General features: G+C 40.0%; 1 protein-coding gene across 7 annotated transcripts; it reads right to left on the reverse strand.

Moving 5' to 3' along the window:
* Positions 1-312: 312 nt before the first annotated feature.
* LOC107804031 (uncharacterized) lies at positions 313-13,939 on the reverse strand. Of its 7 annotated transcripts, none has more exons than XR_012695864.1 (12): positions 12,894-13,824; positions 11,732-12,008; positions 11,347-11,532; positions 9,824-9,976; positions 9,294-9,737; positions 6,819-9,152; positions 5,970-6,163; positions 5,727-5,882; positions 4,722-4,808; positions 4,243-4,477; positions 1,387-1,697; positions 313-987 (listed from the first exon to the last, which is right to left on the reverse strand). XR_012695864.1 is itself a non-coding variant. In XM_016627853.2 (11 exons), exons 1-11 carry the CDS (start codon positions 13,661-13,663, stop codon positions 681-683), a joined length of 5,367 nt encoding a protein of 1,788 aa, XP_016483339.1. In that variant the 5' UTR covers positions 13,664-13,939; the 3' UTR covers positions 313-680. The 7 variants fall into 7 exon arrangements, 4 of the variants coding, with proteins under 4 accessions (XP_016483339.1, XP_016483333.1, XP_075079598.1 ...); XR_012695865.1 differs by having other exon boundaries at positions 1,387-1,718; XR_012695866.1 differs by lacking the exon at positions 4,722-4,808 and having other exon boundaries at positions 5,722-5,882.
* Positions 13,940-15,460: the final 1,521 nt, after the last annotated feature.

Below are 15,460 nucleotides of genomic sequence, written 5' to 3' on the forward strand. Positions count from 1 at the left end.
TGCAAAAGACGAGTATCGGAAGTTAAAGTTGAAAAAGAGTATTCGGAACTTGAAAGTTGAATTAGTGTTTGGACAATGATTTGACTTGGAAAAATAGTTTAAGTTTTTGCAGTATTTTCCACTTGAAATACTCTTCAAACAAATTATTCTAATTTCAAATTCTCTATTTCAAATTGAAGTTGAGACAGTGGACCAAATTAATATGAAAACAAACATATTTGGAAATAATGATGATATCCTAATCAAAAATTTAAAGTTGGCAGGAAAGGAAAAAGACTTTAGAGATGGAATAACTTTTCCTGATTGCAGAACTTCAGTGGTAAATGATTTCTATATATTTCCTTGCAGTCGAAAAGAACCAACTTACATGTACAGGTGGTATAAAGTGGGAAAAGAGGTTTCTTTAAATTCCCATTTACACTTTAATTTGCTACAAAATTTGCCCTCATTTGTACACTTACAACAACTTAAGTTTACTTAAGGAGACGCTTCCTGGTAATGTCCACTGCTACAGTCATTGCTTCAAGCACAACAATCTCAGCCGCGTGTTCCAGTATAAGCAAGCCTGACTATATGCCGAAGTGGCAAAAACAACCAACATTTCCAGCTTGCTTAACGATGCAGGTTGTATATTGGCTACACGTTAACCAATCTCGCCAATATATAGTTACATACATGTTTTATTCCTTGATTTTTCTGGCTGTTTTCTTCCTACGAAGAGGCTCCCCAGGGTACAGAAGTATTGCCAGTGACAAAGCGAAGGCAAAACCAACTACTCCACTAAATGGTTGAGTTGGATAAGACCCCGTGAACCATGGAGGAAACTTTGGTTGATAAGTCAAGAAACCCCCAGTGTGTAAGATATAACTAGAAGCCACTATCCCTGAACGCAGCCCAATTGGAAGGAAGAGGCTTCCTTGGCTTCTTTGTCGAACACCAGCAAGAGTCAGTGACAATAGCCACAAACCAGGCACTGCCCACGGTGACCTGAAAAGCAATTTTAGAGTATGACACAAACTCACCTTGCTGGAATTTCATTTGCATATAGCATTAAGAACGCAATCAATCCAACAGAATAAAAGTTTTTGGGGTGGGAAGAGATGGTACATCCGAAGAGGCAAGATAGACAGGAGGGGCATGTATAAAGACAAGAGAGCACTAAACAGAACTAAGCAAATACAGGGAAAATATTCTCAGGAAACCCTAATTCAATCATTCAATTATTCATAAGTTTTGAGAGACAGAAATTGGCAGCTCGAAGGGCAAGTAACCTAAAAACTCGGGATACTTGGATCTTTATCAAAGCCCGAGTGCATAAGCAGATCAAGAATGAGGGCACACCTTTACCTTATTAAAAAAAAAAAGAAAAAAAGAATGAGGGCGCACCTTTGAAACAAAGCAAACACAAGTCCAGAAACTATGATTCCACGATAATATCCCAGGTCAACAGCAATTTCATCAGGCAACCATGACCTGAAAAGAAGTTCCTCAACAGTGGCAACGCCTGTAGCAGTTGCAAGTCCTTGAACAAATAAAACAAACATCCGACCATACACCTTTAACCAGGTTAAAGCTGCTGACGAGGTTGGAGGAGCCACAGGCAAACAGAAATGGGCACAGCCAATTAAGGAGTTCACAGAATGTATTAGTAAAACAAGAGCAATTCCTCCAAATAAACCTTTCAGATAATTCTGTCCCTGCAAGAAAGGCAGGCAGATCTGAGTAATGTGAGTTAAAATGGATTTTCCTTCAAAGCTTCAAATTTGTAACGTACAGAAATACTAACATTCAAGGCCAAAATCATAAATTGATACTTGAAGAATGTCATTATATCCCATATAATGGTCTCACAATTAAGGCGAAAAGCAGAAAATGAGGGACAACGTGAAACTCTCCCCCATCCCATCCCTGATAGCCTATTACCAACAACAAAAAAAACAACAACCCAGTAAAATCCCATAAGTGGGGTCTGGATAGGATAGTGTGTACGCAAACCTTACCCCTACCCGAGGGGTAGAGGGACTGTTTCCGAAAGCCCCTCGGCTCAAGACGACGAAAAGAAACACTATATCAGTACCATCAACAGAAACATCAAGAAATAATGACAACATAAGAACCAGAAAATAGATGTAAAACAGTAATAATAACCAGTAAATAAAGCTCAGCACAATGAAAACAGTGAATAGTGTGAACACAACATTAACCACTAGCAGTCAGAGACACAACCCTATCAGACTAGCCTTAGCCACCTCCTAACCTACCATTCTAATGCGCGACCTCCGCACCTTTCTATCAAGGGTCATGTCCTCGAAAATCTGAAGTCACGCCATGTCCTGTCTGATCACCTCTTCCCAATATTTGCTAGGCCGCCCTCTACCTCTCTCGTACCCACCAAAACCAACCGCTCACACCTCCTGACTGGGGCATCCGGGCTTCTCCTCTGTACGTGCCCGAGCAATCTAAGTCTCGCTTCCTGCATCTTAGCATCCATAGGAGTCACGCCCACCTTATCCCGAATATCTTCATTCCGAATCTTATCCATCCTAGTATGCCCGCACATCCACCTTAACATCCTCATTTCTGTTACTTTCATTTTCTGGGTATGTGAGTTCTTAACTGGCCAACACTCAGCCCCATACAATATGGCCGGTCTAACCACCGCTGTATAAAACTTGCCTTTGGCTTTGAGTATCGGTGGCACTTTCCTGTCACACAGGACTCTAGATGCTAATCTCCATTTCATCCATCTCACCCCTATACGGTGTGTGACATCCTCGTCGATCTCCCCATCCCCTGGATAACCGTCCCAAGGTACTTGAAACTGTCTCTCTTGGGGATGACCAGTGATTCAAGCCTCACTTCCATGCCTGCTTCCCTCGGATCCACGTTGAACTTGCACTCCAAGTATTCCGTCTTAGTCCTGCTTAACTTGAAACCCTTAGACTCAAGAGCCTGTCTCCAAACCTTCATCGTCTCGTTGACGCCGCCTCGTGTCTCTAACTATCAGCACTATGTCATCAGCGAATAACATACACAAGGCACCTCCCCTTGAATATGACGTGTCAGTGCGTCCATCACCAAGACAAATAAGAACGGGTTGAGCGCAGATCCTTGGTGTTACCCTATAACAACCGGGAAATTCTTTGAGTCGCCCCCCACTATCCTAATCCCAGTGTTAGCTCCATCATACATGTCCTTAATCGCCCTTATGTAGGCAACCGACACACCTTTAGCCACCATGCATCTCCAAAGGACCTCTCTAGGGGCCTTGTCATATGCTTTCTCCAGGTCAATAAATACCATGTGTAGGTCCTACTTCCTATCCCTGTACTGTTCCACCAACCTCCTAATAAGATAGATGGTTTCCGTAGTTGACCGACTCGGCATGAACCCGAACTAGTTGTCGGATATAGACACCATCCTCCTCACCCTCGCTTCTACCATCCTCTCCCAAACTTTTATGGTATGACTTAGCAACTCTGGATATCACCTTTATTCTTGTACCCTGTTAGTCTGTTACCATGGACACAAAAGGGAAAGAGAAAGAAAAAGAATAGTCTTGATGGAAACATTGTCGCTAAAGATATGGTTTCTTTACTAAATATGATGAAAACCATGGAAGTGTACATTACATCAGATATCTGGTCCAGATTCTTTCCTAGAGTGATATGTTTCATTGCATTCCAACAAAAAGAGAGGGAATTGAATCTTGCATCCATGAAGGGGCACATTTCATGGAATGTCAAGTTTGGGCACAACCCAAGTTAGCCCGTCTAAAATTTGGGCTGATTTGGGCTAAATATGCAGCCCAAATTGACCCATCAGAGAAAACTCATCAAAATATTTTTAATTTTCTTTTTTGATATGGTCATAATAGAAGGTAAAAGGTTATATTACTTTTGTTTAGTAATTACACAAATTATAAATACAAACAAAAAAAATTAAAAACTTAGTTATAGTCGGGCCGGTTGGACTCTGACACATTGTTGAACCCATATTGACACAACCCATTTAGTCGAGGAAATGAAAGGTCGGTTAATATGTGGAAGAAAACGCCATATAGACTAAATGGTAATAGAGCGCAGGTCCTTTACTGTGTTAGTGTATTACCAATATCAGACGTTGTTGAAGTAAAGACAGAACCGGCTACTGATCTTCCAGCAAGGTGCTTCCTCAAGAAGTTGTTACTTTATCAACTTTAAAGCACTAGTTGACTTTGACAAAAAAATAAAAAACTTTTACCTTCTGCATTGACGTCATATCTAGCCCATACTGCTCAAGCGGATTCTCATAGCCACGAATCCTTTTGCCCCATAAAGTAATTAGTAAGAAAATAGACATGTAGAGGCCAACAATGCAAACGAGCTCAGCAGTCCTGGATGGCTTCTGCATTGTCCACCTTTGCACAAGTGTGAGCAGCAATGGAACGACCACTGGTGACCATAAAACAAGCACCATACCTGCAAAAGCAAGAATCCTGGTGCAAGTTCCAGAATCAAAGCAACATCAATATAAGGTGACGAAAGAATGTCAAGCTGAGTGAGAAATAACAGAGAGCTCAGTCTTAAAACTTGTTGACACATAACTAAAATCTGCTGAACAGATGACTGAAGGCACCATTGACTCTACTCATGAAAATAACATGTCAGTGACAAAAGAAACTGCGACCCTGTAATATTTTAAATTATAGGGGCATGTCTAATAAGGGATATGAAGCTTGCCTAATTGGAAAAGCATGCTTGAAAGAGGTTCTGAGGTAAACGGCATCTCAAGATTAGCCGCACCATCCCAATGGTGATATTGAAGATCTGTAAAGAAACAGCTGCATCACAGCTTTTTAAAAATGCAATAAGTGCATTGTGCTGGTTTATTTCACGTTTTAAGAGTAGTGGTTTCTGATGCATAAATTAATAGAATAATTTTATAGATACCACCCCTCCCCCCCAAAAACCCACCAAAAAGAATGAAAAAGATTGTCAAAGAGCTGCTGCTCACTGGGATGCCAAATGAACATATATGGTTAACAACCGGAAGCCCAGAAGGTAAACTACTTAACTACCTGTCCCAACATCCCCGGATTCCTAAGACAAAAAGAGCAACTATGAAGAACAAGAACTAAATTGATGAAGAAGGCCGTTTGATAAATTTAAAATCAAATCTGAAGGTGAATGCTGGGGACTAGAAGTTTCTTCATTCATGTTCCATCCAGACTAAAGAAAGAGGTAAAAGTATGGAAGAAGCCATGAAAGGGTAATCACTAAAGCAAGCGGTTCACTAATGCAAAATGGAGGTATCTATTCCATGCGGGTTAAATTCACCCACCAATGCCAAAAACTACTGGAAACGGTCTAAACTTGGCCTATTATCAGTTTAACACAGCAGTCTCAGTATCAAATCATGTAGAAGAGTAAAAAGAAGAAATAAACAGCAGATGTATGATGATGTCTTGCATTTCTTGGAAAAGATGTCACCTTATCCTGAAACTTTCGTTTAGCTAATTTGCAGTAAAAGATTCAAATTCCTTCCTTTTACACAGTAAGATTAAAATTGTTTCCTTTAATCACAAAATAAACACATACTACAGAACAAATCGAGCATTGAGAGATGACTTTGGCTTCAAAACAAAGACTTTGTCAACATTTGTAGTTAATTCTTTCATCCAGCACCTAGAACATAGATAAATGACGCAATACTTCATATCATAGTAAAATGATGCAATACCTTACCTCTGGGACAAAGGACGTTCAGCAATGCGCAGAAACGAGATGAGCTTGTCAGTTAGATTAATAGCACCTCGTACACCACCCCAAAGCAACGCAACTTTTGCGACCAATTTCAGAATGCCACCCTTCTGTCCCAATTCCGCCAACATTGCCACCAGCCTATTAAAATAAAAAGAGGATTTAAACAGGTTTCAATAATAATTTGAAGTAAAAAAAAAAAAAAACATGCTGTGAAGATTATAAGACCTATCTTGATCCACTGCACCATCTTCTTTCATAGGCACCACAGGACCAGCTACAGACATGGCTTTCTCAGCAAGGCTTGTGACTATGTTATTGTGAGTTTTATCCTTTGTTTCGTCATCAAGCTTGCCCACTTCCTTGCTTTGATTTTTCTCATCCTCGAAAGGCTTGGGAGAATTCGCATTAGTTTCAGCATCCTTTAAGCGCATACATGCGAAATTTTAGAAGAGTTCGTATAGAAAAAGTTGGCACAGACAAATTAAGAAATGGGCAGTATAAATTCATCGCTTTTCTTTATCTGTAAAGTGCCCCCGCCCCCCCCCCCCCCCGCCCCATCCAAACCCCCCCCCCCCAAAAAAATTAATTTTATGAACAAGAAACAAGCCAGTTCAATTTAGGATTCCACTGAATTCTTGCCCAAAATATCCATTGCATTCTGCTCAAGAAGAAGGTAAATTGTGGTCTCTTTAGGTCATTAACAACGATGAAGAAGTTCTTAAAGGACAAAAATAAGATGGATATGTCCCTAGTTCACACTCCAACATATAGACGCTATGGTTAATGCCCTCCCAATCCTTTTCCAGGGTAAATAAGGTGAAACGTGAAGAAATGCATTGTCTTCCTTGTCAAAGCAAGATATTCAATTGCGGGTTCTGGTCAATCTCTACAGCAAAATGGTGGAAAAGTAGTTTTTAGATTTCCCAAAATGCATGAGATTCATACATGCCAAGAACTAGCCTAGATGGATAATGCAAAGAAGGTGATAACTTATGATATTGAATAATAAGCAAAGTTGTCCAGTTGTTGCAACCCGCTCTAAGTACAACTATCAGCCAACCTTTTGACTTTTACCTGTTGATGGACAAGCAATGCCGATGCTCCGAGGGCTGCCGTAACAGCTCCAACCATAATATATTTTCTGTCTGAATTTTCTGAATCAGCTGCTCCCTCAACTTGGCAAAGTGGACTTTGCAATCCATAGACTTGTTTATCAGGATGCTTTTCATCAATCAGCTTGTTCGCTGTTTGAATAGAATTTACTTTCCCTGGTTCACTTATTTCATCAAGGACCAACTCTTTGCTTTCGCCGCTACTGTCTACTGCATCTACATCAAAAAACTTTCTCAAAGCAGCCAGGCTGCAGCCTACAATAACTCCAACAGGCAATACCCTTCTCAAGTAACTAGTTCCCTGAACTGCTAATGAAATTGCATGCACAATATGCTCTGCCTGAAGCGTACCCACTTTCTCTGAAGTACGGTCCTTACTCTTGATAAATGAAACAAGCTCCTCTCCATGCCCTACAGCCTGGGAGATAGCATTTGCAACATGTTCCAGTTCATTGAAGAGTTTGGGCTGCATTTCCTTCATGTCTGCAGCACTTACTTTTCTTCCAACTTCAACCTTCATAGCGTCCACTATAATATTTCTGAAAAATAAAGCAGATCCATTTGCACTGTCATTATCAACTTCAACATTCTCATTAGAGTTGTTTGAAGTCACATATTCTTCATCAGGATCCTGGATTTCATTGTCAACTATTACATAAGATGGCTCAATAACATTATCCATATTATCTGCCCGAAGCGAATCATGCTGCATCTCCACATAAATTCTGTCATCTCCTGCAACTTCATCAGCTAAATCACTGTTACTTCCAATCTGCTCCAAAAGTTTCCATTGTCCTTCTTCTGGGAAGTAGTCAAGAAACAAAGCAGTTGTGGTGTCTAAATCTAGTGGTTTGGTTATCACAGCCTTTGAACTTAAATAGTTTCGAAGATATTCTTTGTAAAGTGGGTCTCCATAGGAATTGGTAGACATGTAGACAGGAACAGTTTTTTGAATGTAATCCAAAGACCTAAGTGAATCCCCTGCAGGAAGCTCTCCATTGACAAAAAAATTTCTCCTCTGATCACTTTCTCCGTGGCCTTCTCCACGACTTTCCTGAAAATTGACTGTACCACTTTCAACTTCACCAAATACAATGGTATCTGTTCTGTATTTTTCTTGGGAAGGTGAGCATACTTTGCTCTTCTCAACATCATCTAATTCTTGGTTATCAACTGTAGGGTGATTGTTTGAGATGGAGATAGTATTTTGATCAAGAACCTTGTCTCTGTCCTTATGTCCATTTTCGTCGTCCCCATTCTTGATTTCACTTGTCTTAAGTCCACCTTTATCGTCTTCATTCTTGATTTCACTTTCCGTGTTTCTTTCCCCTTCCAACTGAGTAATCATATCTTCAAGTACATGAAATACACTATTAATTGCCACCTGAGTTGAATCATCAATTCCAGTCAGGGCATCCAATGCTTGAGAAACATCAACACTTGGTGCATTAGGAATAATTTGATTTGACTCAGTCTGCATACTTCTCTCTTCTCTTTTGACAGTATCAGAAACTTCGTTTTCCAGCACGTTGGTCTCTGAAGGGGATGTCGCAAGTGATATGTTATCCTTGGACTGGGTGGAAGATGTTTCCTTATTATGATCACTAGAAATATCAGAATTTTTTTCTTCGTTTTGTTGGGTAGAGATCTCTTCTTTCAAGTCCGCCTGATGTTTCCCACCATCATGTTGTACTTTGGATTTCTCAGCAATCACTTTCTCAGTGCCACCATCCACTTCAGGCGCATTTGAACTCTCAAGTCTAGCTCCAGCTTTTGACTCAGTTTCCCTGTAATCAGAAGTTAGGGCAGTGTTTTCTTCAGAAAGATTTGCGCTTTGATTACTCTCCACATCGTTGCTATCCTTCTTATCTAAAGCAGGAACTTCACTACCATGGCTACTCATTTCTTGAGACTGAGTTGTATCAACAGATTGTTGCGCGTTCTCCAATAACTCAGGTTCTGAAACTAGGTCTTGAGAATGCTTTTCTGTGCTAGAGCCGTCATTATTAAATTCATCTGAAAAATCACCAGCCCTCTTCTTCCCATCTGATAAGTGAGGAGTTTCACTTCCACCTTCTATACTTGAAAATCCTCCATCCTTTTCTATCTTCGACTTTATTCTAGATGTCAAGTTTGGAATATGTCCAAGACTTAGTAGCCCGCCAATTTTGAGATTTGAACTGTGATTGTGCAAAATTCCAGAGACAGCAGTTGTGAGCTTTCCACGAACATCATCAGGTACAGCATCTTGCAAAGCTTTCATTATTGTCTCCCCTTGACCAACAGCCGTCAGGACCTGCCACAGTTTAAACAGGTAAAGTCTAGAACATATAACAGTTATATAGCCTATCCAATGAGTAAAGTTGGCTCAGTTTACCTCCAAAAGAAATTGTTTTCAACAAATTACCACAAGTCATAAGGAACAGATATTAAGTACCTTCTTCTTCTGTTCTTCTGTTAGTGTATCAGGCATTGTCACATCAAGCATATTCATAACTAGTTCTGCAGCCTGTAGCACACCTCTTTCACCATCAACAGGACTTCCAGCCTCCTCTCCTCCTGATTCTGCATCAGCAGCACTACCATTTTGTAAGGTGCTAAAGGTCTCTTGTTGCTTTTCTGTGCTCCGAAGATCTTTTCCTGAATCTCTTCCAAATCTCGCAGCGGTATCTCCTCCTTCAAATATTTGCACTGAAGGATCTATAGAGTAACCATCTAAAGCATCTGAGTTAGGAAGATCCAAGAGCTTGTTTGATCTAAAACTTCTATCAGATGGTTCTCGCACAAGAGTAAGACCCTTGGATGGATTAATGGTAACATCAACATCTTTCAGAAGAGGATGACGACCCTTCAAAAGTCCGAGCTCGGCAGCTGTGAGCCACTGCAGACGAATTTTGGGAATGAAAATATTAGGGAATACGGAGGAGAAAAAATGAAACCATGACAGATAACAGTCACGATCCTCACCTCAATTGTAAGATGCTGGCACCAAGTTAGTGTTGATCTGCCATTTGTCGTTTCATCATGTGGAAAATAAGAGCACAAGAGTAGGCTTGTATATGGGTTTTTTGCTATCGAACTGCGTGGAACAGAGAACAAGGGAACTGACCCTTCATCGCTCTGAAAAATCAATGAAACCAAGAAGTTCACGATTTGTCCCAATTCATAATCAATTTTCAGGACAATGCACATAGAATAAACCATATTGAAACTTGAATATTAGTTCTGGACACAGATATTTAACTATACTATTTCTGCTTGCAGCTGTCAACCAATTTCAAGCCTGCAGGTGCTCTCTTGAAAAAGTGAAGCAACACCGTCTTTTTCTTTTTATTGACACCAGACCATGATGGTTTAAAATTATCATGGAAGGACCACAAAAGATTGTAGCCTCCAAGAAAATTTAACTTCTCGGAGCATTGTCCGTTTCCCATTATATTCTTCCCTTTACCTTCATATACGTGGGGGGGGGGGGGGGGGAGTGTTCAAAACAAGCATGCATGCTCACAGCCTTATTTAAGCATTGTCCATTTTCTCCTTTTTTTCCCAATAAACTTCTCTTCATCTTACTATTATACGTCTGTCACACTGTTTCCCATAGAATATTTTCTTCCCTTGCTACTCTTCCTTAAACACCTTGATTGTTCTTTCACATTCTGCAACTCACACTATTCCTTGTGACCTTCAAAGTTTCAACCAGTGTTTATCTGTAATATCAAGGGAACAAGAGGTGCTTTGAACATTGACCCAAAAAAAGAGGTGCTTCGAACATCAATAGCTTCTGGTCTTGGAAGTTCAAATGTTTGCTCACAGGAGACTCAAACTCCTCAATGTCATCCAGGTATATCATCTCCTTAGCTAATTGAGGTGAAACTTGAGATGAAGATTCTGTAGCTCATCTCCTTGTATTTCTCCCCAAAGTAAAGCGATTAGTTTTCTTAGAATCCCTTTAAATTACAGGCACAAGACTAGAAATTGTGTTGGGATGAATAACTAAGCATAGCAGAATTTGGAACTATTTCCTGCTCATTATTATTCAAGCTGTTCACTGAATCTATTCGAAGTGTGTTCACAAAAATGTTGACAGTGCTGCAGGGAGCAGGTTTTGGTAAGAACAAACATCATGGTGGTCTTTGATAACAACTAAGAAGTAAAAGGACGTAGGCACGGAAGGGGAGGGGTATTCAAATAAAACTTAACGAAATCAGATTGGATGGACAGAAGTGTCCCTGTTTTGCAAAGTTAGAGGACCTTTTATGTTGAGTATAATATTAGAGGGACAAATTTAAACTCAACCACATACTGAAGGAACAGTTTTAGGCCATGTTGCTCAGACTCTCCGAAAATGTTTCCGGGTGCATGTCGGATCCTCCAAAAGTAGTGTATTTTTGGAGAATCGACACGGGTGCCGCCGCATTTTGGAGAATCTGCGGTAATATAGGTTTTGGGTCAATTCCTCTAAAAAGTGAAATGGCCTTTCAAAACATTACCTGTATAAAAAGAAGAGGAATCTTTACTTTGCCAACCACATCCCTTGTACTGGATTTTGCATAGAAATCTTCGATGGAGTTAAATCCATAAGATACCATTGATATTGCTTTCTCAAAGTCCCGAACAGAAGTCGCGAAAAGAGCATTTTCAACATCAAAGCCTCTTCCATGACCTTGAAAGAGTTCCTGCATGCATCTTATAAATGTTAAAGAGTTTTCAAGCTTCTATGGAACTCTTAAACCTAGGGCAACAACGTTCAGCGCACCAGAGCACTGCCTCATACAACAAGCTGAACATGATCGAGAGGTCATGAAGCATGCGTCAAGTGAAAACTCCAGACGTTAATCCTACAGTGACAGCTTTATGTAAAGGCAGAGGCTCTACCTTGCTCGATTGCAATATATCTACTAAGCCACGTGTGAGCTTTTGGTCCGCAGCAATTTGACAAGGCGTGGTTCTTGTTGCCTCCTCTAGGTCAAAAGGATTGTTTATGCAAGTAGCAGCTGTAAGAGGAGTTTTTTCTCCAACTTCAGCCAGATACTTTGTCAGCATATTGGCTCCATAACCCCAGCCCACACTCATTATTGTTGACCACGGCCTTTTCTTGTTGATAAATTGGACGGCTGTGGAGATATCATCGCTATCAGCAGCTGTAAATAACCTACATAAATAAAGTAGTCATCTGTTCTTCCATTAGCTTATTACAAGAGAGATGTTGAATGGCCATAACTAGAAGCAACAATTTTTAACTATCCCGAAGCTAAACCACGTGATTGGCATTTAAAACAGTAATTTGTTCAATCAATTTAAAAAAGAAAAGGACTTATCTCCTTTCTAAACTAGATATGGATACACGATTTGGGCTTTATGGGTTTGAGTTCGGGATTCAACCATAGTCTTTTGGTGGGTTCGAAAAGTATTATTTGTACTTATCTAGTGAATTTTTTAATCAGATATACAGGGGCGGAGCCAAAGCTATTCTGATCAACCCATAACATCTACTCCCTACGTTTATAAAAGAATGAAACTATTTCCTTTTTAATCAGTTTAAAAAAGAATGACCCCTCTCTAAATTTGGTAAGAATGTAACCTTAAACTTCTCATTTTACCCTTAATGAGACTATTTATAGCCACACAAATATCAATGTATTGTTTTAGACCACAAGTTTCAAAAGTCTTCTCTTTTTCTTAAACTTCGTGCCCAGTCAAATAGGTTCAAACTAATTGAAACGGAGGGAGTACACTACATCCACCCCTGTTCTAAAGTAATAAGTTTTGCACATAGCGGTAAGTAGGAAAAGGCTATCAAGAGTGCAAAGTAAAACCTACAATACTCCTTTCTTATTTTGATAACAAGCTATTGTTACACATAAATTGTCTGTGACAGCACCTAGTTAGTTCGGATGTGTGAAACGGAAATAGTTCTGCATTCAGTTCGTAACAGGATGGTAATGCAAAATCTGCTGCACTTAAAAGAAAAAACAGGTGGAACAATACAAGTACAACACATGATTACTAGTAATTGAATGAGATTGTAATTTCTCACCGTGCAGTTGTCAATGGCGAACCAGCACAACCTCTAGGATTCATGACAACAGGGAAACATCCTCTCCTCAAACTCTCAACAACGAATGCTCTAATATTCTTATCCATACTTCCCTCCGTTGTCCCCGGTACAATCACAATCGTAGAATCCAATCCATATTCTTCTTCCAAATCCAAATTCGCTGGCCAATCAAGCGACACGACTCCTCCATCCTCCGTACTCAAACATACTCTCTGATACACCAACTTCTCATCATCAAAACTACTCTCATAATCATCACTCACCTGAATCTTCCCACCATTTAGCCTCACAAAATGTCTGTCTTCCTTCACAAGCCTCTCGTTCACCTCCTCCATAAGTTCACTCTCCCGAAACGAAATTGACGGACAACGTAGTACTACAAACCGATTAAACGGCGTCGGACTAGTGAATAAGATCCATTCTCCGAGGTCCGAAACAGAAGTTTCTAGAAGTTTTACTGACTTTTGCGATTGAGATAAGTGAAGAGCAAAACCAGAGATAAAACCTAGGGCTGGAGCAATTAAATCGAGTGAATTTACAGAAGGAAATTGAGAAACTATGTTTTGAAATAAATTTTCTAATGGCATAGGATTTAAATTCTGAATTGCGAGAATTTTATAATGATGATGATTCCATTTCAACTTCCGATGCTTCCATCGGCGATGAAGTATTCTTCTACTGCGAACACTGAGATTTCTCTGAGACGTTGAAGGAAAATGAAAATAACTGCTACTACAGGAAAAGCTCATCGAATTCTCGTAGTATATACACAAAAAATTGGATCTTCTGGATGGAAAATTTGGGATGATGAGCCTGGTGTTGAAGGTGGAAGTACAGAGATAGAGAAGTGGAAAGGGCTAAAAGTTCGAGAAGCAGCGAAGAGGAAAGTGAAAATGAGGGCTCGTGGGCCAAAATTTTGGGAGTTCGGTTACGGTTGAAAATGGAGTCGGTGGGTCCTACTATCCCAAAGAGCGCGCGAAAGGACCCTTACGTGGCGGAAGAGCATGCCGTTACTTCAGTTGTGCGTCTTCAAACCGACTGTTTTTTCTTTAAAATAAACCCGATTATTTTAATAGATAATAATATGGTCCTTCTTTTTTCTTTCTCCAAATTTTCAGAAATCACTATTATTTAGTCGCTATTAATTCCCTATAGCTATCATGTACATAATTACTTTTTATAGCTACTATTCAGTTGTTACGATATAGCAAAAGTAGCTTAAAAAGGGGGTTACAGTTGTACGCGACTGTATTCACATGTATTCGCACCATGTATTCATAAATACAGTAACGACAATCGCCCTAAAAATAGGTCTGTCCAGCTGTCAAATTGTCACGACCCTAAACCCAGACCCGGTCGTGATGGCGCCTCTCGTGAAGACAAGGCCAGCCGACACAACACCCAATTCTTTTTAAGCAATTAAAAAATACAAATTAAGTCTTTAAAATAATAATGATCCCAAAATAAGCAGAGAAATAGTACAGTTTGCGAAAATAAAACCAACACAGCCCGACATCGGGGTGTCACTAGTCATGAGTATCTACTGACCGATTAAAACAGGAAGAATATACGAAGTCTATCACAGAATTAAAACAAGAGAAAATAAGATAGAGGGAGAAGCACTCGGCTGCGAACGTTGAGCAGCTACCTAGTGAATCTCCGAAATATGCTGGAAGCTCTCAACGCTCGCAAGCAGGACCTGAAGCGCCTGAATCTGCACACGGGGTGCAGGGAGTAAAGTGGGTACTCCAACTCAGTAAGCAATAATAATAAATGAAGACTAAGTGATAAGAAATCATGTAAAGACACATCAATATGCTATAAAGAAGCAGTATAAAGCAAGTAAAAGCAATGAAACAGTGAAAACATGTAAAGTCACCTTAGTTCAGTTTAAGCTTCTTTAAAAATACTTTTTTAACAGTTAAGCAAGTAAATGACAGGCAGCTAGAAAAGATAAATACATAATGAACCGCCCCTCAGGCTCAATACCAACAGAATCAGCCCCTCGGGCAATATCATGGAACAACACCAGCCCCTCGGGCTATATCTCATATCATGATGGGTACCCGCGCTCATTGGGGGTGTGCAGATTTCGGGAGGGGCCTCTTACGTCCCAAGCGCAATATCAAGCCATCTCGTGGCATAATCAGTAGGCTCTCGGCCTTATATCGACAAGCCACCTCGTGGCGTATAATCTCAAGCCCTCGGCCTCATAATCATAAATCAGTGTATCCTCACAACACAGGCTCTCAGCCTTACTTAGTCAGAATCTCATAAGCAACTCAGGCGACAGTAAAACATGATGCTTAGCTCAAATTATCATTTAGAATATCATTTAATGTGTTAAAACAGAGTAAATATGGCTAAGTTATGAAAATAGTAGACTATAGCATGACTGAGTACAAGTATAAAGACAAAACAGTGAGGAAATATCAGTAAAAAAATCCCCTAAGGGTCCAAATAGTTGGCACGAGGCCCAGATATGGCATTCAGCCCAAAACATGATGATAGCAAACAGTTTTTAGTCAAATATGCGGTAAAACAAT

The sequence above is a fragment of the Nicotiana tabacum genome, chromosome 10, assembly GCF_000715075.1.
Source record: "Nicotiana tabacum cultivar K326 chromosome 10, ASM71507v2, whole genome shotgun sequence".
NCBI lineage: Eukaryota > Viridiplantae > Streptophyta > Magnoliopsida > Solanales > Solanaceae > Nicotiana > Nicotiana tabacum.